General features: G+C 48.2%; 5 protein-coding genes and 1 pseudogene across 6 annotated transcripts; 4 read left to right on the forward strand and 2 right to left on the reverse strand.

The window, feature by feature from the left end:
* The first annotated feature begins 1 nt into the window (after position 1).
* Positions 2-685, forward strand: LOC112342426 (xyloglucan galactosyltransferase KATAMARI1 homolog). The gene is made up of 2 exons (XM_024664216.1): positions 2-142; positions 284-685. Exons 1-2 carry the CDS (start codon positions 2-4, stop codon positions 683-685), a joined length of 543 nt encoding a protein of 180 aa, XP_024519984.1.
* Positions 686-1,590: 905 nt separating this feature from the next.
* Positions 1,591-2,873, forward strand: LOC112342416 (xyloglucan galactosyltransferase MUR3-like). The gene is made up of 2 exons (XM_024664202.1): positions 1,591-1,611; positions 1,667-2,873. Exon 2 carries the CDS (start codon positions 1,694-1,696, stop codon positions 2,846-2,848), a length of 1,155 nt encoding a protein of 384 aa, XP_024519970.1. The 5' UTR covers positions 1,591-1,611; positions 1,667-1,693; the 3' UTR covers positions 2,849-2,873.
* Positions 2,874-2,893: 20 nt separating this feature from the next.
* On the forward strand, positions 2,894-5,116 carry LOC9631228 (pentatricopeptide repeat-containing protein At2g34400). The gene has a single exon (XM_002990362.2). The coding sequence runs from the start codon at positions 2,894-2,896 to the stop codon at positions 5,114-5,116; it is 2,223 nt and encodes a 740-aa protein (XP_002990408.2).
* Positions 5,117-5,377: 261 nt separating this feature from the next.
* On the reverse strand, positions 5,378-11,980 carry LOC9631342 (annotated as a pseudogene).
* Positions 8,088-9,107, reverse strand: LOC112342439. 2 transcript variants are annotated; one of them, XM_024664248.1, is made up of 5 exons: positions 8,914-9,107; positions 8,588-8,851; positions 8,389-8,509; positions 8,254-8,311; positions 8,088-8,188 (listed from the first exon to the last, which is right to left on the reverse strand). In XM_024664248.1, exons 2-5 carry the CDS (start codon positions 8,658-8,660, stop codon positions 8,096-8,098), a joined length of 345 nt encoding a protein of 114 aa, XP_024520016.1. In that variant the 5' UTR covers positions 8,661-8,851; positions 8,914-9,107; the 3' UTR covers positions 8,088-8,095. The 2 variants fall into 2 exon arrangements, with proteins under 2 accessions (XP_024520016.1, XP_024520017.1); XM_024664249.1 differs by lacking the exons at positions 8,088-8,188; positions 8,254-8,311; positions 8,389-8,509 and having other exon boundaries at positions 8,581-8,858.
* Positions 11,981-13,038: 1,058 nt separating the features above from the next.
* Positions 13,039-15,073, forward strand: LOC112342427 (multicopper oxidase LPR1 homolog 3-like). Its single transcript, XM_024664217.1, has 3 exons — positions 13,039-13,248; positions 13,370-14,034; positions 14,119-15,073. Exons 1-3 carry the CDS (start codon positions 13,039-13,041, stop codon positions 15,071-15,073), a joined length of 1,830 nt encoding a protein of 609 aa, XP_024519985.1.
* Positions 15,074-22,272: the final 7,199 nt, after the last annotated feature.

The raw sequence follows: 22,272 nt of genomic DNA on the forward strand, positions 1-22,272 counted from the left end.
GATGACAACACAGGTATTTCATTTCAAGGCTGGTCGAGATGAGTTTGACGACGTTATTGCAACATCTGCTCTCCCTTTGTTCCAGTCGTTGATAGACTCCACTGAGCATAGTGGAACTACTTTTGTGGCTAAGTTGGCTGGAGTACGTTGAAGCTAAACATCAGCAGCCTTTAGCTCGCGGCACTTGATAAAGTCGATTCGTGAGCGGATCATGGACCAGTGCCGGGAATCGCCGCAGTCAGTGCCGTGATGAAGCTGTTCGGTCTTTTGCCTACAACTGCAGGGAGATTCTTTCACCCGGCGTTCCATCTTCGACGCCGGGTGCATGCCGGTCTTCTTCCACCCGGACTCGGCTTACTCACAGTTTGTGTGGCACCTCCCACGCAAGTACATCTCCGAGATCGACGTCCGAAGAGGAAACGTGAGCATCGAGAGTGTGCTCCGACAGATCCCCACCGATGAAGTCCTCGGGATGAGAGAGGAGGTGATCCAGGATCCACGGCAGCGGCTGGAATCCATGCAAGACTCCTTCAACGTTGCGGTGGAGGCTGTTATTGACATGCGAACGGCTCTCTTGCAAGGCAAGGATGACGACGAGCTGAAGGGGGGGAGACTGACGAGCTCAATGGTCCGGAGGATTCAATTCGGGTGTTGGCAGTCTCAGGCGGGAAGAAAGAAGCAGTGAATGGTGGCAGGCAAAGCCCCGCCGCTCCTACGCCGACGATTGTCAATTTCGTAGAGAAAATGTTTCGCTATGGATGTGGAAGGAGGCTTAAGTGATTTCTTCGTGCTTAAAGTTCCAGAGTTTCAGGTGAGGAATGGAGCGTGGATTCTTTTGAAACTCGACTTTACAAGAGGTTCTTACTTCTTACCGTCATTTACTTCAAAAGTTCTTTCAAAATAAATTCCAATGCAGGCTTTTTTCTTCTCTTTTTCAGTGGGAGAGAGACAGACAGACAGAAGCACCGACTTTGAATACTGGAACCAACTGTTGGTAATGAAAGTTTCGTATCTAGTAGTAGTAACGCTTCCTCTATCTGATGATTCCTCTTTTTTGTTTTTCTTCTTATAGATCCATGGTTGCTGGCATTCAATCCAGATTCCTTGCCTGGCTTGTCGCCATTCATAGCGGCTCCTTCTTTTCTTTAAACGTGACACTGGCACTGCTCCGAACGAGTTAAGGCAGCTTGGAATTGTGTGGCGACGTTTGCGACAGACAACAGGCTTGCATGTGGTGAATGCTTTTTTCCTTGGAAGGTACTGACTTTTAGAGAATTTTTAACCTTTCTTTGTTAGTGCAGCAAAACGGGAAGTCCACCCTCGGAAACGACTGAGGATGCCGATGGCTTCTTGGCTTTGGAGCTGCAGTTGTGGCTGCTGGATGGTGGTCACGGTGATGGCTTCATGGTGCCTCGTGTTGCTGCTGGTTTCTGAGTACTGGATCGCATTGGACAAGGCTGCCGAGACTGAGATTGTTGCAGCCGCCGCGTCATACATCATTTCTACCAGAGAAACACCGAGCTCGAGGCTTCTTGAGAGGCGTTTGACAGCAGAGAATCCTCAAACAGGAGGGGTGCGAGCAGAGAAGAGGAAAACACGCTGCCGTGGAAGGTACGTCTATATGTACACGCTCCCTGCAAGCTTCAACCGGGGATTGCTGGAGCAGTGTGACAGGCTCAGCGTTTGGACGAATATGTGCCCCCACATAGCAAATGCAGGACTCGGGCAGCCTCTCAACGATGTCGCTCTGGACCTCACGTCTCGAGCGGGGTGGTATGCGACAAACCAGTTCTCGGCGGAAGTCATCTTTCACGAGAGCATGAAGGGGTACGAGTGCCTCACCAGTGACTGGAAGCGAGCAACGGCGATTTACGTTCCGTTCTACGCAGGATTCGAGATGTCGAGGCACGTCGGGCAGAAGAATGTGAGCGTGAGAGACGAGGCCGGGAAGAGACTGGGGAAGTGGCTGCAGAGACAGGAACAGTGGAAAGCTTCCGGTGGCAGGGATCATTTCATGGTGTCAGGCAGGATCACTTGGGACTTTATCCGGAGCTCGAACAGTCCGGAGTCCTGGGGAAACAATCTTCTGCTGCTGCCTTGGACGAGAAACATGTCGGTTTTGCTGATCGAGGCTCGTCCCTGGCTGCCCAACGAGCACGGGATCCCGTATCCGACGTACTTTCATCCATCGACAGCGTCTCAGCTCCAAAGCTGGCAGCAAAGGCTGAGGCACTCTTTTAGAAGAAGGAGGAGGGAGTTGATCGGGTTTGTGGGAGCTGTGAAGGCCAAGAACTTGGTCCGGGACAGGGTTTTTGATCAGTGCCGGAAGTCATCGCAGCACTGCCGGATGCTGGATTGCCAGGGAGAGAGCGGTGGAGAGTGTCACGATCCTCACAGGGTGATGGAGCTGTTCTTGAGCTCGACGTTTTGCCTCCAGCCTCGGGGAGACTCTTTCACTCGGCGTTCCACTTTTGATTCGCTGCTTGCCGGATGCATCCCGGTGTTCTTCAGCGAGCACTCGGCTTACAGCCAGTATGCGTGGAACCTCCCGGCGGACAGCAGCAGCTATTCGGTCTTGATACCGGAGTCCGAGCTGGTGATGGATGGAGTGATCGAAACAAGGCTTTTGTCGATCGAAGTGGAGGAGATCCAGCGCATGCAAGAGAAGATTGTGGAGATGGTGCCGGAGTTGAGCTATGCCGACCCGCGCTTCCAGGGAAGAACAGAATTTGTCGATGCGTTTGGAGCTGTGGTACGAGGCGTCACGAGGCTGGTAGGAGAGAAAAAGAAAAACGTCTCATTGAGGACGAAACGTAAAATTCTTCCGAGATTTACGGAAGAACCCTAAATATCAACTGTCATGTTCAGCTGACTATCCTTTCTTTTGTCTTTGATGATCCTCCAGAGCGACTACTTTGGAGTGGAGAGGACTTCCCAGGTCCGGGCCATGCCCAGATCAGGAGCTCCAGAGCAATCGAGATCGCTACTCATGACAGTGTGCCGGCAGAAGCTGGAGATTCCCAAATCGGAGGACGCGATGGAGCACTCGGCCAAATTTGCCGCGCGAGACAAGCCTCGCAAGCTCCGGGATCAGCATTCTTGCAGCTCGACCACTATCGGCAGCGCCGGCGGCCTTGATTCCTTGCGATGCGACGTCCGGAGGCTGGAAGATCGATCAAACCCATCGTCTTTGGATGTGGAGGCGTGTGGAGTGCTGCTGAGAAGGTGCGCTCTCCACAGGGCTCTCGAGGAGGGCAAGCGCCTCCACCGGCAAATCGTCGCGAGCCGCGAGAGTTGCAACACTTTCCTCGTGAATCTCGTCGTGCTCATGTATGGCAGCTGCGGCAGGATACACGATGCGCTCCAGGCCTTCCACTCGATCGATCCTCGCAATGCCCACTCGTGGAACATCATGATTGCGGCATTTTCCCAGAATGGGCATCCGCGCGAGGCGCTGGATCTCTACTGGAAGATGGACCCGGGGCTGAGTCGATCGAGCGTGAGCTACTGTGCGGCGCTGGGGCTGTGCGCCAAGCTGGGCGCCATCGCCGACGGGAGGAAGATCCACGAGAGCGTGCGAGGGACGGTGTTTGAGAGCTATGGCGGTGCTGGAAGCGTGGGGATCGCGCTCGTCAACATGTATGGCAAGTGCGCGTGCCCGGACGACGCCAGGATCGTCTTCGACAAGCTCCGCCACCGATCAAACGTCTGCTGGAACGCGATGATCTCAGCCTACGCGCAGAACCAGCGGGGATCCCAAGCGATCGATCTCTTCCGGCGTATGGATCACGAGGGGATGGACTTCACCGCCATCACCTTTGTTAGCGTCATCGATGCCTGCGCGAAGGAGAAGCTCTCCGCAAGCCGCGAGCTCCTGGCGCGGCAGATCCACGCTCGCGCTGCGCAGCGCGGGCTCCTTCCTGGCGACGTGATCGTCGGCAGCGCGCTCGTCAACATGTATGGCAAGTGGGGGATGATCCGCGACGCGCAAGCGCTCTTCGACTCGATGGAGCGGAGAAACTGCTTCACCTGGTCGGGGATGATCGCGGCCTACGCTCAGATCGGCCAGCCCCGGCGCGCGCTGGAGCTCTTTCGATCCATGGACGTGAGACCCAACAACGTGACGCTCATCAGCGTGCTAGACGCATGCACGCAGCTGGGCGACGCTGCCACTGCCAAGATCGTCCGCGAGCTCTTCGATCGATCACGAGAAGAGGGCGTCGATCGGGATGGTACCGGCGCCATCACTCTCGGCAACGCGCTCATCAACTTCTACGCCAAGGTTGGCGACTGGGAGCTCGCGCGCGAGATCTTCGAGAGGATGCCGCGCAAGAGCGTCGTCACCTGGACATCGATGCTCTCGGCCTACGCGCGCAATGGCCACTCCGCGCAAGCGCTCGAGCTCTTCCACCGCATGGAAGGATTCGAGCTGCAGTCACACCCGGTGACGATCATCAGCGCGCTCGACGCCTGCGCGGACGGAGCCGGATCACTCAAGGAGGGGCGGCGGATCCACCAGCAGCTCCTCCAGAGCGGGATCAAGCCCGACGGCGCGGTCGCCAACGCTGTGATCAGCATGTATGGCAAGAGCGGCAGTGTAAGCGAGGCCTGGGAGGTGTTCGCGGCCATGACTGATCGAAGCGTAGTCTCGTGGACGTCCATCTTGGCTGCGTTTGCCGAGCACCAATCCATCGACGAGGCATTCGCGATCCAGAGGATGATGTGCCAGGAGGGGATGGATCCCGACGATGTCACCTTCATAAGCCTGCTCTTCGCTTGCAGCCACGCCGGGAAGCTCGAGCAAGGCCGCGAGGTGTTCTTGGCGATGGTGGCGGACTTTGACACGAGGCCGATGGTGGAGCACTACCGGTGCATGGTGGACTTGCTGGCCAGGACGGGGAGGTTGGCGGAGGCGGAGGAGCTGGTGCGGAGGATGCCCGGCGGCGCTGACCTCGTGTGCTGGTCAACGCTGCTCAACGGGTGTAAGCTCCATGACAACGAGGAGCACGCCAAGAGGGCCGCGGATGGCCTGTCGGTTGCCACGCCCGGCAGCTCCGGGGCTTTTGTGCTGCTGGCCCAGAGCCTGTGCGCCAAGGAATCTTCCAAGGCCCGTTGACCACATTGGACTTTTGCCTTTGTATATGGGCTTTTCAAACAGTCAACTTAATCGAGAGCAGCTGAGATTGCTTTGCTTGTTAAGTGGAGCATGAATTACTTGAATTTTTTTTCCTTGGCCGTCTTGATCAGGTCAAATTTTGTTTGCAGTTGCTTGGCCGCTCCTCGTTGGCTTCCTTCTGTGTGGGCTTCCAGTGCTTCTAAGTTGTAGCTTTGCTCTTGCCTTTGTTTCTTTGTCTTAACTTGACTCTTTCGACACAACTTTAATTGAACCTCCTTAGTTGTATTTGATAGAACTCATCAAACTTGGGTCGCCATTTGAAGTTGCCAATAATTCTAAGCATAATTTTCTCGTCATCACAAAGGTTTGAAACTTCATTAAAGAATTGAGCGAGGCCAAAAAATCTCATCTCGCAGACACAGTGTCGGTGTCCAAGAAGAAGCTCTTGAAAGTAGCGGTAGAGGAGGAGAGGCCACTGTTGAGGTCGAGGCGAAGCTCCCCTTTGGACGCGAAGAACAGGCCTTCGACGGGGACTTTGCTGTCCACGGTCGAGGAGCCTTCGAGCATTTGGACAACGCTGCCCATGGACGGCCTCGCGCTCGCATTCTCTTGCAGGCACAGGAAAGCGATCCTGATGACTCTCACGACTTCCCCCTCGTCCGCCTGGCTAGAGATCCTGGGATCGACCACGTCCATGTCCCTGCCTTGCTGGACCAGCTCCAAGCAAAAGCTTGGTAGATAAAACTTCTCCGTCTCCGAGACCCGCGAGAAGCACTTCCGCCCGCTGATCACCTCCAGCAGCACCACTCCAAAGCTGTAAACGTCGCTCTTCTCGGTGATGGAAGCCTCGAGCAGCCACTCCGGAGCTAGGTATCCTGGAGTCCCTCGCATCGTCGTCATCACGTAGCTTTGGTCGCGAGACATGAGCCTGGAGAGTCCAAAGTCCGCGACTTTAGCCACGAAAGACTTGTCCAGGAGTATGTTCTGCGGCTTGATGTCGAGATGATCCTTTGCATGCATTCTTCGTGAAGGTACGCAAGGCCTCTCGCCATCCCCAGCACGATCTCTATGCGTTGCTTCCAGCATAGCACCATCAAGTTCTTCTCGGAGTCCTGGTAAATCCACTTGTCCAGCGATCCATTCGTCATGTGCTCGTAGACGAGGAGCCTGTTTGATCCCTCCGAGCAAAACCCGAGCAGCTTTACCAGGTTCCAGTGATGGAGACTTCCCAGCACTGCCACCTCTGCGTAGAATTCCTTCTTTCCCTGTCCCGTGCCTTCGAGCTTCTTCACCGCCACCGTTCTACCATCTGGAAGAGTTCCCTCGTACACACCACCAAAGCCTCCAGTGCCGAGGAGCTTGCTAAAGTTGCCGGTGATCCGCCCCAGAGCCGAGAGGGAGAAACGCATCGGCCTCAAGTTCTCGATCGACTCGAGGAAGTTGTCACTGTCGTAGTCCACGGCTGCTTTAATGCTCGTCCGCCGTCTCCTGATCCAGAGAAACACCAGGACGACGAGCGAGAGGGCTCCAAGAACCGAGACGACGATCCCGGCAATGACTCCAGCCGAGAGCTTGGAGCTTGTTGTCCCTGCTCTTCTCGTCGCCTTGATATAACCAACGTGAGATTGAGTGGAAACTCGCTGGAGGGTGCTCGTATTGTCGACCGTGAAGCACGAGTTGGATTCTTCCCAGAAGAAAAATGCCGAGCACGAGCAGTTCCTCAAGCACCTGTCGCGGCACTCGTCGATGGTGACTTGCGAACCATTTACATACTTGCTGGAGAAGTGTTCCACTCCAGGAACTGGAACGAACTCGAGAGATTCGATGTCGCTGCAAGACTCCACTGCCGGAGCGGAACAAGTGTCTGTCCAGCCAGCCGTGGTTCCGTCCGAGTTCAAGCACCCGACACAAGCGCTGCTCGAGCAAATTCCAAAAGGCTGGCACCGCTGAGGCAGCAAGCACGAGTCATTCCTCGCGAGAAGATTGTAACTATCCGACCATATGAGCAAGTTCTCCAGAGTATACGCGTGAAGATCCCCCTCAAACTCAAGCCGGATGAACGACTGGTTACGTGGAGTGTTTGCCGATGATCTCGTGAGCAGAAGACCTCCCGTTGCATTCAAGCCACACAGAGCTTGAGACCTCGTTCCGGACGGAGCCGTGTCGTTGCTAAGCATCATGTTGAGCACTAGATTCAAACCATCTCCATTGAGAACCGCCGCTGCGAGCGAGTCACAAGCCTGTCGAGCAGCTGTCAGAGTGTCAACTCCATGGTATCCTCGAATCCAGTAAGGCTCTTGACGAGTCCCCGAGAAGTTGGAGTAGAGAACCAGACCACCGGGTTCCATAACTAGAGAGTAGAATCCTGGAGAGGGATCGGTCCTGCTCCTCCGGCTCTGGAGCCTCATTCCCGGTCGAAGGACTTGGCCAGCCATCAAAGTATCTGTGGGACGATCGAAGCTTTGCCACAAGATGGTGTTGTTGCGAAACACCACCAAGTTCCCAGTCTCTCGCACAACTTCCACCCGGGTAGCTCCCCTGTTTGCTGTTCCAGTCGACCACACCAGCCTCCCGTCGCGATCTCTCAGCACGAGATCACCGTCCGAGGCGAGAGAGAGCGTGGCGTTGAGTCCGACTGGATCTTCCCGGTTTGCCTCCCAGATGATCCTCTGCGTGGTTGGAAAACCCGAGTCGACGTTCATGAGCACTGCGAGTGTGTAGCGATCTGGAGTAGAGTTGACAAAGCCAAGGTTGTAGACGCCACTAAAGAAACCTGTCATTCTCGTGGTAGCGCCGTAAACGTCCTGGTTCTCAGAGTTTTGGGTAGCTCGAGCCGGATCATTGAAGAAAATATAGCCAGTGCCAGTGGGCACATCGAAGGCCAGGGCCGGCACTGCTACAAATGCTAACAGCACCAATGGCGCTGCAAGGAACAGGAGAGTGGTACCTTGTTTGCTGCGCGCCGAATCCATACTATCATCAGAACCAATCGATGTGCTCTTCCTCCTCTTCTCCGCCTTGAAAATGGATGAGCGCGCTGGCTAGATTGATCAACGCGCCTTTGACCCTGCACTGTATATGAAAAAGTAGTCGGCAGTCGTACAATACGTATAAAATAATATTGGGCTTGGCATTACCTTCGCATTATCCCCCTCTTTGCGAGCCAACGAAGATCTGAGAACGTACACTGACAATCTGGAAAACCAACAAACGAAAATACAAAGATTGGAGAAAACTTGGCGTGAAACATATACATGAAACCTTACACTCACCTGTAGTTACAGTGAATCTCGAATCGGTCATAATTCTCATGACCGAGATCTCGGAGGGCCTTCTCCAGAAGCACGATCGTCACGAGGATGGATTCATCGGTCTTGAAGTAACTGCCGGACTCTGAAAAGAGAAGCAAGTTTTAAGAACCGAACAAGCGGAGGCGAACAGGAAAAGTAAAGACGTGCCTGAAAGCTTTACCAGAGTCCTTGTCGGTTAGAAAAAAGTAAGGAAAAGAAAAAGAGAAAAGCTCACACCTATGAGCTTTTCTCATAGCTCATCTATGTGGTGCTCTTTTTTCACGTCCGAATAGATAGCGATTGATCAGAAGTTTCATAGCGCAGGCTTTGTGATCCTCCACTGGTATTCTCCAGCAGCAGGATCGTGGACAGCATCCCAATCCATCGTGAGAGTACCGAATTCCGAGTAGCATCTGTCTTGAACTGTGGAAACAGCCAAACATCGCTTGAGTCTGAAAAGATAAAAATGTTATCTTTTCAGAAAACGATGGAAGAACAAAGACGTACCAGGATTTTGCCGCGACAGATTTTCCAACAACCTATCGAATCGAAGAACCAATAGAAAGGAGCTTGCCACGATGCGTTTATCCTCGCAAGGTACACGAGATCTGGCCATGATATCGAACAGCAGAGAAGAAGCGATCTACTCACCGAGGCGCAGGCGCTCGAAATCCGGTAGCGCATTCACAAGGCGCTCAACCCCGCCGGTGCTGCTGCGAGAAAGATCCATAAACCCTAGCTCGTGCCCCGGCATATTCTCTTTTTTGAAATGATTCTTAGAATATTCAATTTTAACCGTTAATCCTTTAATTTTCTGGTAAGCTCACGGATTTATTCGATTCCATGGTATAAAATGGCATGATTTCAAGAAATTCAAGCTTGTACATGAGGAAGTGTCCTTCGACATCATCGGATCAAAAACAGTGCCATACATCTGTGTTCTAGGCGAGGAATTATGGAAATATGAAACAACACGGATGGATCGCGAGAAAAAAGCCAAAGATTCAATAACAAAAGGATATTCTCTTCAAGCTTTCAGGGCATCACACAACAATATGTAGACAGCAATTTCTACCAGATTACTTATTTGATTTAGTAGCACTATGCTGCTGAGGGCGCTTGCTATCTTTGCAAGTTTCATGCCCCCAACCAGCAATACTGCTTGTCTCCTGGCATAAGTTTTCCGACCAGAACACAGCAAATGCCGCGACCAGGCACCTGCGACCTTAGGTCTGATTTGTAGTGTGAGAATGACAGGGGATTATTTGTATCCTAGCAAGAGAAATAGCTATTGAGCTACTTTCATAAAATGGGCAAAAATGAGTACACAACCTCATCTCCTACATACAATGTGGTTTTGGGCACATGCCACGTGGTGGCACTGGATAAGTAGAAGTTCTTGTACATAGAGAAAAGAGAATTTTCTTTATAGCCATTTTTTGAGAAAGTATAGTTATAAATGAAAACTATAAATAGAGCTTCATGTGGATCTATTTGTGTATTGTGCTACTTTAAAATCCACAAATTCATGTGGATCTATTTGTGGATTTTAAAGTTATATATCACATATTGTTGTAGAAATATTTCCATGTCAATTGCATCTACATGAAGCTCTTTTGTTTTGCCATAACATTAGGCAATACAAGCATTTATAAAATTTATTATAATATGTCCAAACTTATTGGCAATAGTGAATTTTTCATTGAGCCCTATCACTATTTTTGAATGTGATCAATACTTCTTAGTAGTTGAACAATCATAACTGTTGAATGCCATAACTGTATTTCTCACAAAATACACAAAGCTACACTAAAAAGGATTAGGTTGAAAGCTTAGGGATAAGAAATTCAATTTTTATTTTTTCTTAAGGAAGGTAAACTAGCTCATGAGCAATTATAATGTAGGAGATCCAAATTGTTATTGTCATAACCAGTCCACATCATAACCTTTTTAATATTGGTTAAGTTTACCCCAACAATCAACAATGTGAGACACATAGTTTCCCACAAAAAATATAATGTCCCAAATTTTCAATTCAAAAAGGGGAAATGAATATACCCATCTAAGAGAAAAAAGTTCAGGGACAGCAACATTCAAATTGAAAGACATTGCGGGAATCCATACTCAAACAATCCAAGATCAACCAGAGCGGAGAACAACCAAGCTGAGAGGTCAGAACCCGTGCAAGCGAGCATTAAATGAAAAGGAAACTCACTGGAGCAGAATTCCCCAAAGCCCACGAAAGCCAAACAAATCAATGCCCCCTGAATGTCTCAGGATCTCTGAAGAACAAGACAAAGGAAAAGAATGTTTTCACTTGAATGGAAATGCGAAGAAAATAAAAACTTTCTCACCTCATGATCATCAAAGATAGAGCGATACTTCGGCGAATTCACAATCCTCCAGATTGGAATAACATACGAGAAGGATGCATTCATCACAACTGGTACTGAAAAAAAACTGGGCAAGAGTCATGAGCCATTGACAAAGAGAAGCGTTTGGATCGAGAGATTCGATGCCGCTGCAAGACTCCACTGCCGGAGCGGAGCAAGTGTCTGTCCAGCCAGCCGTGGTTCCGTCCGAGTCCAAGCACCCGACACAACCGTTGCTCGAGCAAATTCCAAAAGGCTGGCACCGCTGAGGCAGCAAGCACGAGTCATTCCTCGCGAGAAGATTGTAACTATCCGACCATATGAGCAAGTTCTCCAGGGTATACGCGTGAAGATCCCCGTCAAACTCAAGCTGGATGAACGACTGGTTACGTGGAGTGTTTGCCGATGATCTCGTGAGCAGCAAACCTCCAGCCACACAGAGCTTGAGACCTCGTTCCGGACTGAGCCGTGTCGTCGCTAAGCATCATGTTGAGCACTAGATTCAAACCATCTCCATTGAGAACCGCCGCTGCGAGCGAGTCACAAGATTGTCGAGCAGCTGCTAGAGTGTCAACTCCATGGTATCCTCGAATCCTGTAAGGCTCTTGACGAGTTCCCAAGAAGTTGGAGTAGAGAACCAGACCACCAGAGAGTAGAATCCTAGAGAAAAATCGCTCCTGCTCTGGAGCCTCATTCCCGGTCGAAGGACTTGGCCAGCCATCAAAGTATCTGTGGGACTTGCCACAAGATGGTGTTGTTGCGAAGCACCACCAAGTTCCCAGTCTCTCGCAGAACTTCCACCCGGGTAGCTCCCCTGTTTGCTGTTCCAGTCGACCACACCAGCCTCCCGTCGCGACCTCTCAGCACGAGATCACCGTCCGAGGCGAGCGAGAGCGTGGCGTTGAGTCCGACTGGATCTTCCCGGTTTGCCTCCCAGATGATCCTCTGCGTGGTTAGAAAACCCGAGTCGACGTTCATGAGCACTGCGAGTGTGCGATCTGGAGTAGAGTTGACAAAGCCAAGGTTGTAGACGCCACAAAAGAAACCTGTCATTCTCGTGGTAGCACCGTAACGTCCTTTTTCTCTGAGTTTTGGGTAGCTCGCGCCGGATCAATGAAGAACCTGTAGCCAGTGGAGTTGATTCGTGGCACATCGAAGCCCAGGGACCTAACAGCACCAATGGCGCTGCAAGGAACAGGAGAGTGGTACTTCGTTTGTTGCACGCTGAATCCATACTATCATCAGGACCAATCGATGTGCTCCTCCGCCTTGAAAATGGATGAGCGCGCTGGCTAGATTGACTGCGTGAATGACTGGATCAACGCACTCCTTTGACGCACTGTAGATGAAAAAGTAGTGGGCAATCATAAAACAATTATTACACTGACAATCTGGGAAATCAACAAAAGGAAAATACAAAGATTGGAGAAAACTTGGCAATAAGCATATACAACCTGTAGTTGTTCACGTTACAGTGAATCTCGACCGATCCAAATCGGTCAGTATTCTCACGACTAAGATCTAGACTCCAGAAGCACGATCGTCACGAGGATGGATTCATCGGTCTTGAATTAACCGCCGGACTCTGAAAAGAAGAAGCAACTGTTAAAAACCGAACAACCGAAGAACAGGAAAAACAAAGAGAAGCTCACATCTTTGTGCTCTGCTAGCAGCTTTTCACGTCCGAGTAGATAGCGATCAATCAAAAGTTTCATAGCGCAGGCTTTGTGATCCTCCACTGGTGTCCTCCGACAGCAGGATCGTGGACAGCATCCTGATCCATCGAGACAGTACTGAATTCCGAGTGGCATCTGTCTGAACTGTGAATTGTGAAAACAAAAATGAAAAAAGATTTTGCCTTCCAATGACCTATCGAATCGAAGAAAGAATAGAAAGGAAAGATCGTAGCTTGCCAAGATGCGTTTATCCTCACAATGTACATGAGATCTGGCCATGGATATTTTGATCGATATCGAACAGCAGAGAAGAAGCGATAGGCGCTGTTGCGAAAACTTTGCTGGAGAAAAACCCATGAACCCCGTGCCCGGAAGATTCTTGGAAGATTCAATTTTAGGCGTGACATGCTTTTCTCATCCTTTAATTTTCTGGTTAGCTTCTTGGTATGAAAAGCATTCATGCGCACTGCATGCTCTCACCTTCGAAATTCTTTGTATGACACGGATTTAGTCGATTCCATGGTATAAAATGGCACGATTGCAAGAAATCCAAGCTCGTACGTGAGGTACCTCTCTTTGTCGCCATGTCGGTGGCGGCCAGTTTGATCCTCCTCCTCTTCTTGTCCTCTCGAGTTTCTCCATCAAATTCTACTCCAATTAACGCTACTGCTGCTTCATCGATCACTCAAGCCCAAGATCAAGCTCCATGGCTGCACCGGGACGATGAGTTTTGCCTCAATCTCACAGCCTCCCCAGATCTCGAGAAGTTCGTGGACGCGCTCCCAACAATGCGGGTGATCTCCCTGTCCAGGAACCCCAGGATCACAATCGGAGCCTACAAAATCACTCAGGTTTGACTTTGGCCACCATTGACTACACCGTTGACAATTCGCTGACTTGGTTGACCTGTCCCAGAAACTCCACAGGGACCTCCCACCCACGACGCTCTACGCCTTTGGCACCAGCCAGTCAACGGCCACGTACCCCGGCCCAACGCTGGTTGCCCAGCAGGGTCAAACCGCGTGGGTTCGCTGGGAGAACCACATCCCCGACGTGGAGCCCATGCTGCCGTTGGATCGGAGCCTAGACTGGGCGAATCCACGGCTGGGCGGCGTGCCGCACGTTGTCCACAACCACGGTCAAGAGGACCCGCCCTGGTCGGACGGTCACCCCCAGGCGTGGTTCACCCCACTTGGGGAGCACGGCCCCAGTTACGTCTCTCAGGACTACGTCTACCCGAACGAGCAGCTCCCGACCACGCTGTGGTACCACGACCATACGTACGGGATCACGCGGCTCAACATCGCCGCGGGGCTCGTGGGGGTATATCTGGTGGAATCTTCCGCGTTGACTCCTTCGTGGGTTCCTCGCGAGTACCATACATTGCTCATCCAAGACAAGGCGTTCTTTGCAGATGGAGGGATTAAGTATCCCAGCGTGGGGATCAACCCCAGCGTCCACCCGGTGTGGTGCCCGGATTACTTTGGCGATGTGGTGCTGGTTAATGGCAAGGCCTGGCCGTATCTCAATGTTTATCCCAGGATCTATAGGTTCCGGCTCGTCAACGCTGCCAATTCCAAGTAAGTTGGATCTATTCTTCCAATTTTGCTTTTGTTAGGGGTTCCATTTGATAATTTCTAACCTTTACCACCTTTTGTCGTCAGGTTTTTCGTTCTCACGCTGAGCGACGATTCCTTGCGTTTTATCAAGATTGGATCCGACAGTACTTTCCTGCGAGCTCCAATCTCGCAAAGCACCATGCGAATCGCACCAGCCGAGCGCTGGGACTTTGTCATTGACTTCTCCCGCGTTCATCCCGGACGCACGATCGAGATGCGCAACATCGGCGCCACTCCATTCCCAGCCGGACCCCCAGCAAACCAGAGCGTCATGCTCTTCCGGGTCGTCCATGAGCCCGAACGGAAGAACCCACCAGGATCATCGCCCAGCAACTTCCCAGCTCCAATCCCCGTGGAAAATCTCTTGCAGATGCCTCCATCTCGCGTGATGGAGGAGACCACTGGCTTGAAACTCACAGACTCGGAGTGGTACCGCCTCTACAATCGCCCATTTGTGACAAACGCCCAGTTCGACTCGGGTATGGGTCTCACCGGGCTTTTCCTCCAGGATCACCTCCACTTTAACGATCCGGCTACTGAGGTTATGAAGCTCTACTCCGACGAAGTTTGGGTTTTCATCAATGTCCTCCAGACCAGCCATCCAATTCATCTCCACCTCGTCAACTTTCTCATAGTCGCTAGCCAAACTTTCAACGTTACAAGATTTCTGGAGAACTCGTGTTCTTTCCACTTCGGCTACCCGGATCCCAGGAGCTGCTACACGGCTCCACTCCAAGGGCCCGACCAGGATCAACTCGGCCTCAAGGACACGGGCGTGATCGCTGCTGGCACGGTTACGTGGTTTTACGTGACAGCGTCGCCAAACTATGGCACCCGGTATTCGTTTGATCCCACCGCTTCTCCTCACTACATTTGGCACTGCCACCTTTTGGAGCACGAAGACAACGAGATGATGCGACCATTTGTCATGTCTGATACTCGGGCTTTGATGGTTAATGAGTCGTTCCCTCCAGTGGATATCATGAGGCAGTATGGCTAAGGGAAGAGGCAGTGCAAATGCTAAGCGATTTGACAATAAATTGAATATTACACATAAAATTTAATAAAGGTAACATTGATTTAAGATGAGAAGTGGATCTCCACTCGTGATGACTCATTAGTCCTCGCTTTCTTTCGGAGTCGAGCAACTAATGGAGGAGAGTGCTTTCAAATAGTTTTTGCATTTTATTATCCTCCAAAGGTGGTAGAGAGTCAAACGAATACTGTGCGAAGTGCTTTTTGGATCACGAGCCCTCCAAAGAACTTATCACGTTGAAATCCTCAAGCCAAATTAACAGTGTACTGACAGAAAAGTAGTCTAGCTTTGGAAACCATTGGATGAAAACTTCTGTGGGAATTCGATAGCTCATACTCGCGGAGAAAGTATACGGTTTCATGGGTCAAGTTGAATATTGTCAACGAATCTAAGCAGAGAGAAGTTAATAAGCAGACAAAAAAGTATTTTCTAGGTGTAGAGTGGTGTTGATAAGTTTCAAGTCCAGATGGAGATGACTATAAATTAACAAATGAGCCACATGTCAAAAAAGGATCATGAAGAAAAAAACCTTGACAAATGTACACTACCATCGAGTGACATATAATATACCTATCGCTTTGGAGACTGATTTTCTGCGTTTTTTTTAAAACATCAGAAGGTGGCGGCCGTTTTCAATAGGAGGATCAATAAAAAATATGACTTATGAGAACCTGAGAACCAATGCCGCCAAAGCCTTGTCCAACAGGTTTCTGGCACAGTGAGAGTTTGCAATGTTTCATGTGTTATTGCAAAAAATCCAGGATTATGTATTTATGTGAGACGGATCAAAAGATGCGAATCTATGTGAGACGTCTCTTCTTCTATGCGCCAGAAACTAAGATCACCTCAAATCGTCCCTGGCTGAGGTGTTGGATTCACATGAATTTTGGGGCGGAATGCTGAGATTCAATGAAAAATGGGAGTTGGAGGTCGACTGTAGCAATCAAGGAACTTTCTTCATTCTGATCTTGGCATGGACCAACTGACAGCTGATGACTTGGATGATTTTTTCTCTTTCGACGATGACAAGATTAAAACCTCCATTGTTCCATTGTTCCATCTTCCATTGTTGAGGATCCAGGTATGCCACAAAACTCACATAAGTTTGTTAAAAAGCTTTTCTCCATAGGTGGGTTGATGCAGCATCCATTATCAATTTTTCTGTTCAACCTTGCATCGATCAACCAGGCGATGGTATCTATATGGCCACAAATGGCAAGCTCAAGCAAGTTGTTAGACAAAGGACCTTTGAGTTGCACCACTTTTGAGGCTCTGGCAGCTTTGATATGGCGAACGCACGCTCGATCATCCCAGGCAAATCTAGCAATGATGTTCTTCACCTTGAAATTTGGTGTGACAAAAGACACATCCTGGATCCACCCTTATCCTTGCGTTCTATCTGGCCCATGCTGACACTTATGGATATCCGCAAGCTTCTACTCGCTCGTTGCTTGAGTGCAAAAGAAAATGAATGACAAATGAATAGATTTTCTCCATACTCCTCTTCACTAGAAATCTATTGCTAGTGAGAAAACAAAAGAGAAAAGGGCCTGATTTCCAAGGGCTGAGAAGAAGGATGAGTGAAAGAATGTTATGTATTGATAAGAAAATGATGAATGGAGATAGGGATCCATAATTCAAATTCCTCCCGTTGAAAGGTTGGCGATTCTACCTGCCAGCATATGCTAATGAATGGTATATGCTATGCATGATCCAATCTATAGCTCTAATGCAGCCTTGGGTTCAAGGTTGGAGTCCTTTAAGCCTTGGTTTTTAGTTGATACACTCTACTCCCCTAATAGAACTAGACACCATCCTTGGTGCGAATGTAGTCAATTTCCATCGCTTGTCGTTGCTGCTACTCAAGTTGATAGAGGCAGTGGACCAAGTCTTGGCAGACCTCCTTGGTTTTGAAGTTGAGGTTGCCATGGTCAGTTGTTGTAGTTGCCTTGGTAGCCCTGGTCTTGATAACCTTGGCCTTGGTATCTTCGGTTTTGGTATCTTGGGTATTGTTGGTATCCTTGGTTGTAGTTGTCTCGGTTTGCCAGGTAGTTCCAGTTCAGCAGGTATTGTCGATCGTTGTAGTTGTAATTGTTGTTGTAGTCATTATTGTAGTTGTTGTAGCGAGGTGGATCATTCCATTGTCGATTCTGTTGTTCGAAGCTATTTCTCAGCGGTCTCCAGTTTGTCAGAGGTGGTGCTAGCTAGTTGTCGAAGTATTGATTTGGATATGGTTGTTGAAACTGCTGTCGGGGATAGTTCAAGATTTGTTGAACTTCCGGAGAATTTTGAAATCTACAGGTCTTGGCGTCATGACCTTCTTTGGCACAGATCTAGCATTTGGAGATTTGGAGCTTGCAGTCACTTGCCAAATGTCCTTCGTTCTTGCACTTAGTACACCAAATTCCAGATTGAAATTCTTTGATGTCAGCTTTGGCTTTTCCCTTGAGCGTGTCGATTGTTTTCCTGAGTTTTTGAAGTTTTGGGCGCTCTCTCCAAGTTCATCGTCGGAGTTGTTGTCGGAACTGCTGTCAGAATCTGAGTTGTCCGTATCGTCAACTTGTGCTGTCATTCGTCGAGCTTGAACATCTTGAAGGGCTCTTGCTAGTTCGAGGTAAGTGGCGACGTTGATGTGTGTTGCCACTCCTCGGAGGGATCGCAAGAGGCCTTGCATGTACCATTGGTAAAGTAAAGTTTTGGTGGCACTGTTGCCGCATTTGCTGGCATGTCAAGTGAAGGTTTGAGTGTAGTCGTCGATGGATTGACTGGACTTCTACTTGAGTTTTTGGATCTTGTGAAGTCATTGGCTTTGAGTGAGGGAAGACTTGAATCAGTCTATAAGCTTGAGTGCAAGGTCATCAAAACTTGTATTTTGAGGAAGCGTTTGAGCCCATTTGTTAGCTCTCTTTCGAAGGGTACATCGGAAGTAGTATGGGAGTTCGGTCATCTGGCCGTTGATGCAGATTGCTTCTCGGAACTGTTCAACATGTTTCTTGGCATCTTCTGACTTCAGACCATGAAATAGTGGATAGGAGACATGTATTCCGACAGGTATGTTAGCAACGGCGGTAGTGACTGCCATTTGTTGTCGGTAGTAATGTCGGTATTGTCGAGGTTGTTTCTCACTGTGGAGTCTAAAGGTGATTTGGAGCAAGGGGTTGTCGGGGTCGAAAGCAAAGTCAGTGTAGGAGGAAGGTGGTGAATTGTTGTTGTTGTTTAGTGGACTCTCCTCTGCTTTTTCTTCTATGTTGGGACTCTTTTCAGGTGTGTTGTTGGCGTCAACGTCAACATCAGGTTGCTTGCCAGTGTTGATTTCCAGAAGATGCTGCTCGAACTTGTTGTCAACGTACTTGTCAATGTTATGTTGTGTTGGTTGTGGTTGTTCTTCTAAATTGTCAAAGAGTTCTTCGAACGTATAGTTGTGTGATGATTGTGGTTGCTGTGGAAGATTGTTGTTGTTGATGATTGGTTTGTCAATCTTATTGTTGTTGGATGATTGTAGCTGTTCGGCAGCTCTGTGTGAGTTGTTGACTTGTTTGTCGAATGCTTGACTATTGGACAATTTGGGTTGTTTATCTTTACCGCTGTTGACTGGGTATATTGGAGTGCGACTGTAGTGGGTGAAGTCGAGTTGTTGTCTTGTCAGTGCGTTGAAGTCGAAAGCGTGTTCAAAAGTTCTTGCTGATAGCGGGCTTCAATAGATGTTGGATGCAAATGTGGGATATATTGGTGTTGTAAAGATCGGTCGGTATGGTGAAAATGGTGTTGGTTTGGTGAAGTCTGTGAAGTCGAGTGGGAAACTTGGTAGTTTGTCATCACCGTAGATGGGGTTGGTGAATGTACCTTTGAAGTGGTTGTATGCTGCTTGAAAAATGTTTTGTTGCTCAGGCGTAGTCTATGTTGACTGCTTGAATGTTTGGTCAGGCTCGGACACTTCAGTGGGTGCCATTGAGGGTGTTGGTTCAGGCTCGGGCACTTTGGTGGGTGCCATCGAGGGTGTGTCCGGTGGTGTTGTATAGTCATTGTATTCTTCGCGGATGTCTAATACTGGTTTATCAAAGTTAGCTCACAGTAACAATTCGTGTCAGATGTAATTCTCTCTCTTGGAGGGTTGGATAACTTGATTCAACTTCTCTTGGTCTTTCTTTCTTTTTGTTTCTAAATTCTTCAAATCTCTATCTAAACATCAGATAAGCCATTGTCAGTCTTCTTCCGACTTGCTGGATATTCTTCTTGGTTTTGGATATATGCATTCTTCTACTTGTTGTTGGTGTCAGATTTGTGTCCGCAGTTGGTCATGCAGTTCTAGAAGAACTTTGGGAAGACTGTCGGCGGGTCAATTATCGATAAAGTTGTCGTGAGCTTGTTCTTTCTTTTCGGTGCAAATGTCAACAATGGTGAGTGTTGGGTTGGGTTGTGTTCAGTCGAGTTATGTCGGGTTGAGTTTTCTGGTGCAGTATGCAGACTGGTCTTCCACTTGCTGGTGCCAAGATGGAGTTCAATGAAGAGTTTTGGATACTCAGGTTGGGTACTTCTCCAATGCCATTCTCACTTTTGATTCCCGTTGTCTACTTGTTGCAGCACCTGTTCAAATACATACTGTGGGCCGAGGAGTTTGTGTTTTTAATAATTTCTTCAATAATGTCATTGAGTTGTTCGAGTCCGGATCGGGCGATGGCGTGATTGGCGAGAGTTGTTGTGGCAAACATGTTGACTTTGAACCGAGTTCGGACTGTTGTTTTGGTGCTGAGCTGCTGACTCTGTTGGAGGGATTGTCAAAAAATTGGTGGTGCGTTCGCAAGTTGTCCCTCGACAAGTTCTTCGATACCGGGTAACAGAGTGATGGGTTCGTTGTTGGTGTAGTTTCTGAGGATATGCTTCGGTATTGGGAGTGGGTGCGGGAACTGGAATCGCGTCAGAGCACTAGGATTGCCAGGTCGACGACTGTGTGGAAGAGGGATTCGTTTCGGCAGTAGTGTCGGTTCGTGTCGAGCGCGCTGGTTGAGTTCTCAAGCTTGGAGTGTGTGTTCTTGTGCTCGGAGTTGGAGTTGGCCAATGAAGTTGTGGAGGGCGTCTGCTAATGAAGGTGCTGGGCGACTGGAGTTTCTTGTCGAAAAGGTTATTGGTGTTCTTTGTTGGTGATTGGACTCATAGATCTTGAGAGAGAGCTTTTAGATTCTTCAAAGATCTCCTTTGGGAAGCGTCTGCCTCTACTACATTGGGCGGTGATTGCTTGGACGCCATTGATCCATGTTGGTGGTGGCATTTGCTTGTTGAATTTGGGCAAATTTATGAATTTGGGTGTAATTTGGGCGAATTTGGGCAAGGTGGGTAGATTTCGTAATCTTTCTTACTACTTGTACATAGAGAATGGAGAAAGAACTAAAGAATTTGTGAATCTGAAGGGGAATTCAAAAGCTGTGGTTGCCAAATGAAGAGGTGTGGATACTCCTCTTCGCTGGAAATCTATTGCTAGTGAGAAAACAAAAGAGAAAAAGGCCCTATCTTCAAGGGTTGAGAAGAAGGATGAGTGACAAAATGTTGTGTATTGATAAAAAAATGATGAATGGAGATGGGGATCCACAATTCAGATTCCCCCCTTTGAAAGGCTAGCGGTTCTAACTGCTAGCATATGCTAATGAATGGTATATACTATGCATGATCCAATCTATGGCTCCAATGTAGCCCTGGGTTCAAGGTCGGAGTCCCCTGAGCCTGGGTTTTTGGTTAATACACCATCTCAATCTTAATTGCACCGATGGTATGACATGGTGATCAAAGCGTGGCCCTGACTGATGCAAAAGCTCCTGGTTGGGGTAAACCTTCACAAGTAATTCCTTGGATCTATCACGTTTCCTAGGGGTATCTTTATTCCAGAATATTTTACCTGCTAACATATATTTAAGGGAAAAATAAATAAAATAAAATAAAATAATTAAATTGATTGCTGACAAGTCCATGAAATATGTCTAACTTCATGGCATTGTCTATAATGACAAGCTACTTTCTTTCAACCAATGTTTTCTGTTTATACATGAAGGTTCTTTAAACGACTAAGAGGATTTTATACTCGTGTCCAAATCAAAAGGATAGATAACATATATCCCATAGTAAAACTTAATTGAGTAACAATGTAAGATTGCATATGTCCTTCCAAAATATAATAGCTATAATTGCATGAATACATGGAATATTAATTTTATGTCAACTGAAGAAAGAAGAAGAAAAGTCATTAGATCAAAATTGGTATGGCTTCCATTAATTTAATGGATATTGCTAAGACTCAAATTTGTGAAGCATGCATTTATACTTATTATTATAATGTTTGTTTGGTTGGTATTACAGTATTCAAGAGTTACTCAAAACAAAACATCATATTGGAGTTGTGAGGGTTGCCAAAACAAAACATCAAACAAAATGGCTTGAGAAATGGTTTATTAATTTGATAATAGGATAAGATTTAAATATACTTTAAAACTTTTAAGGGATAAATAGGGATGGGATGAGATTTAAATATAACTGTGGATCTTTAGAAATTTAAGGGATAAATAGGGATGGGATGAGATTTAAATATAATTGTGGATCTTTAAAACTTTAAGGGATAAATGGATAAAATAACTATTGATTGAGCAAGAATAGAACTATATTTTGCTAAATTTAGCTATGTTTTCTATTACTCAATCATGGCCAATTAAGAAGAACAAGACTTTATTTCCATAGAAGTGATAGAAAAAATGTTTCACTTTTTTTGGATGCCATGAGTTCTAATCCACAAACTTGGGCTCTCTCTACAATGATTCCCACTAAACTCTAGACCACTTATAAATGTCCTCAAGTGAATGATCTGGCTATCAATGGCCTCCCATCTCCACCTAGACAGCTTTGTCAATCTCATTTAACGTTAAAAGCTTTCTAAAGAACTCATGTAACCAGATACCAGCAGCTACACAACTCCATTCTTGGCTAGGATTAACTTGGCCAAAGATATGGGCATGATTGCCACCAGCACTATTATTTATATGATGACTGTGCCCATGGTCATGTGGTCACTTGTCTACTTGTTTGATTCCACCACATCTCCTTAATATACTACATTTGGCATTGCCTCCTTTTGAACATGAAGCTGATATGGCTTCTTGTTATGTTTCATAGGCAAGAGTTAA

The sequence above is a fragment of the Selaginella moellendorffii genome, unplaced genomic scaffold (genome assembly GCF_000143415.4).
Source record: "Selaginella moellendorffii unplaced genomic scaffold, v1.0 SELMOscaffold_108, whole genome shotgun sequence".
Classification (NCBI taxonomy): Eukaryota; Viridiplantae; Streptophyta; class Lycopodiopsida; order Selaginellales; family Selaginellaceae; genus Selaginella; species Selaginella moellendorffii.

What these genes read in the sequence shown, in the direction of transcription:
- LOC112342426 (XM_024664216.1), top strand. Translation starts at nt 2, where the DNA reads ATGACAACACAGGTATTTCATTTCAAGGCTGGTCGAGATGAGTTTGAC. An exon ending in TTGTGGCTAAGTTGGCTGGA is followed by an intron (nt 143 to 283) that starts GTACGTTGAAGC and finishes CTACAACTGCAG; the next exon opens with GGAGATTCTTTCACCCGGCG.
- LOC112342416 (XM_024664202.1), top strand. Translation starts at nt 1,694, where the DNA reads ATGTGCCCCCACATAGCAAATGCAGGACTCGGGCAGCCTCTCAACGAT.
- LOC9631228 (XM_002990362.2), top strand. Translation starts at nt 2,894, where the DNA reads ATGATCCTCCAGAGCGACTACTTTGGAGTGGAGAGGACTTCCCAGGTC.
- LOC112342439 (XM_024664248.1), bottom strand. Translation starts at nt 8,660, where the DNA reads ATGAGAAAAGCTCATAGGTGTGAGCTTTTCTCTTTTTCTTTTCCTTAC. An exon ending in GAGATTCACTGTAACTACAG is followed by an intron (nt 8,312 to 8,388) that starts GTGAGTGTAAGG and finishes TTGGTTTTCCAG; the next exon opens with ATTGTCAGTGTACGTTCTCA. An exon ending in AAGAGGGGGATAATGCGAAG is followed by an intron (nt 8,189 to 8,253) that starts GTAATGCCAAGC and finishes TTTCATATACAG; the next exon opens with TGCAGGGTCAAAGGCGCGTT.
- LOC112342427 (XM_024664217.1), top strand. Translation starts at nt 13,039, where the DNA reads ATGTCGGTGGCGGCCAGTTTGATCCTCCTCCTCTTCTTGTCCTCTCGA. An exon ending in ACGCGCTCCCAACAATGCGG is followed by an intron (nt 13,249 to 13,369) that starts GTGATCTCCCTG and finishes GACCTGTCCCAG; the next exon opens with AAACTCCACAGGGACCTCCC. An exon ending in GTCAACGCTGCCAATTCCAA is followed by an intron (nt 14,035 to 14,118) that starts GTAAGTTGGATC and finishes TTTTGTCGTCAG; the next exon opens with GTTTTTCGTTCTCACGCTGA.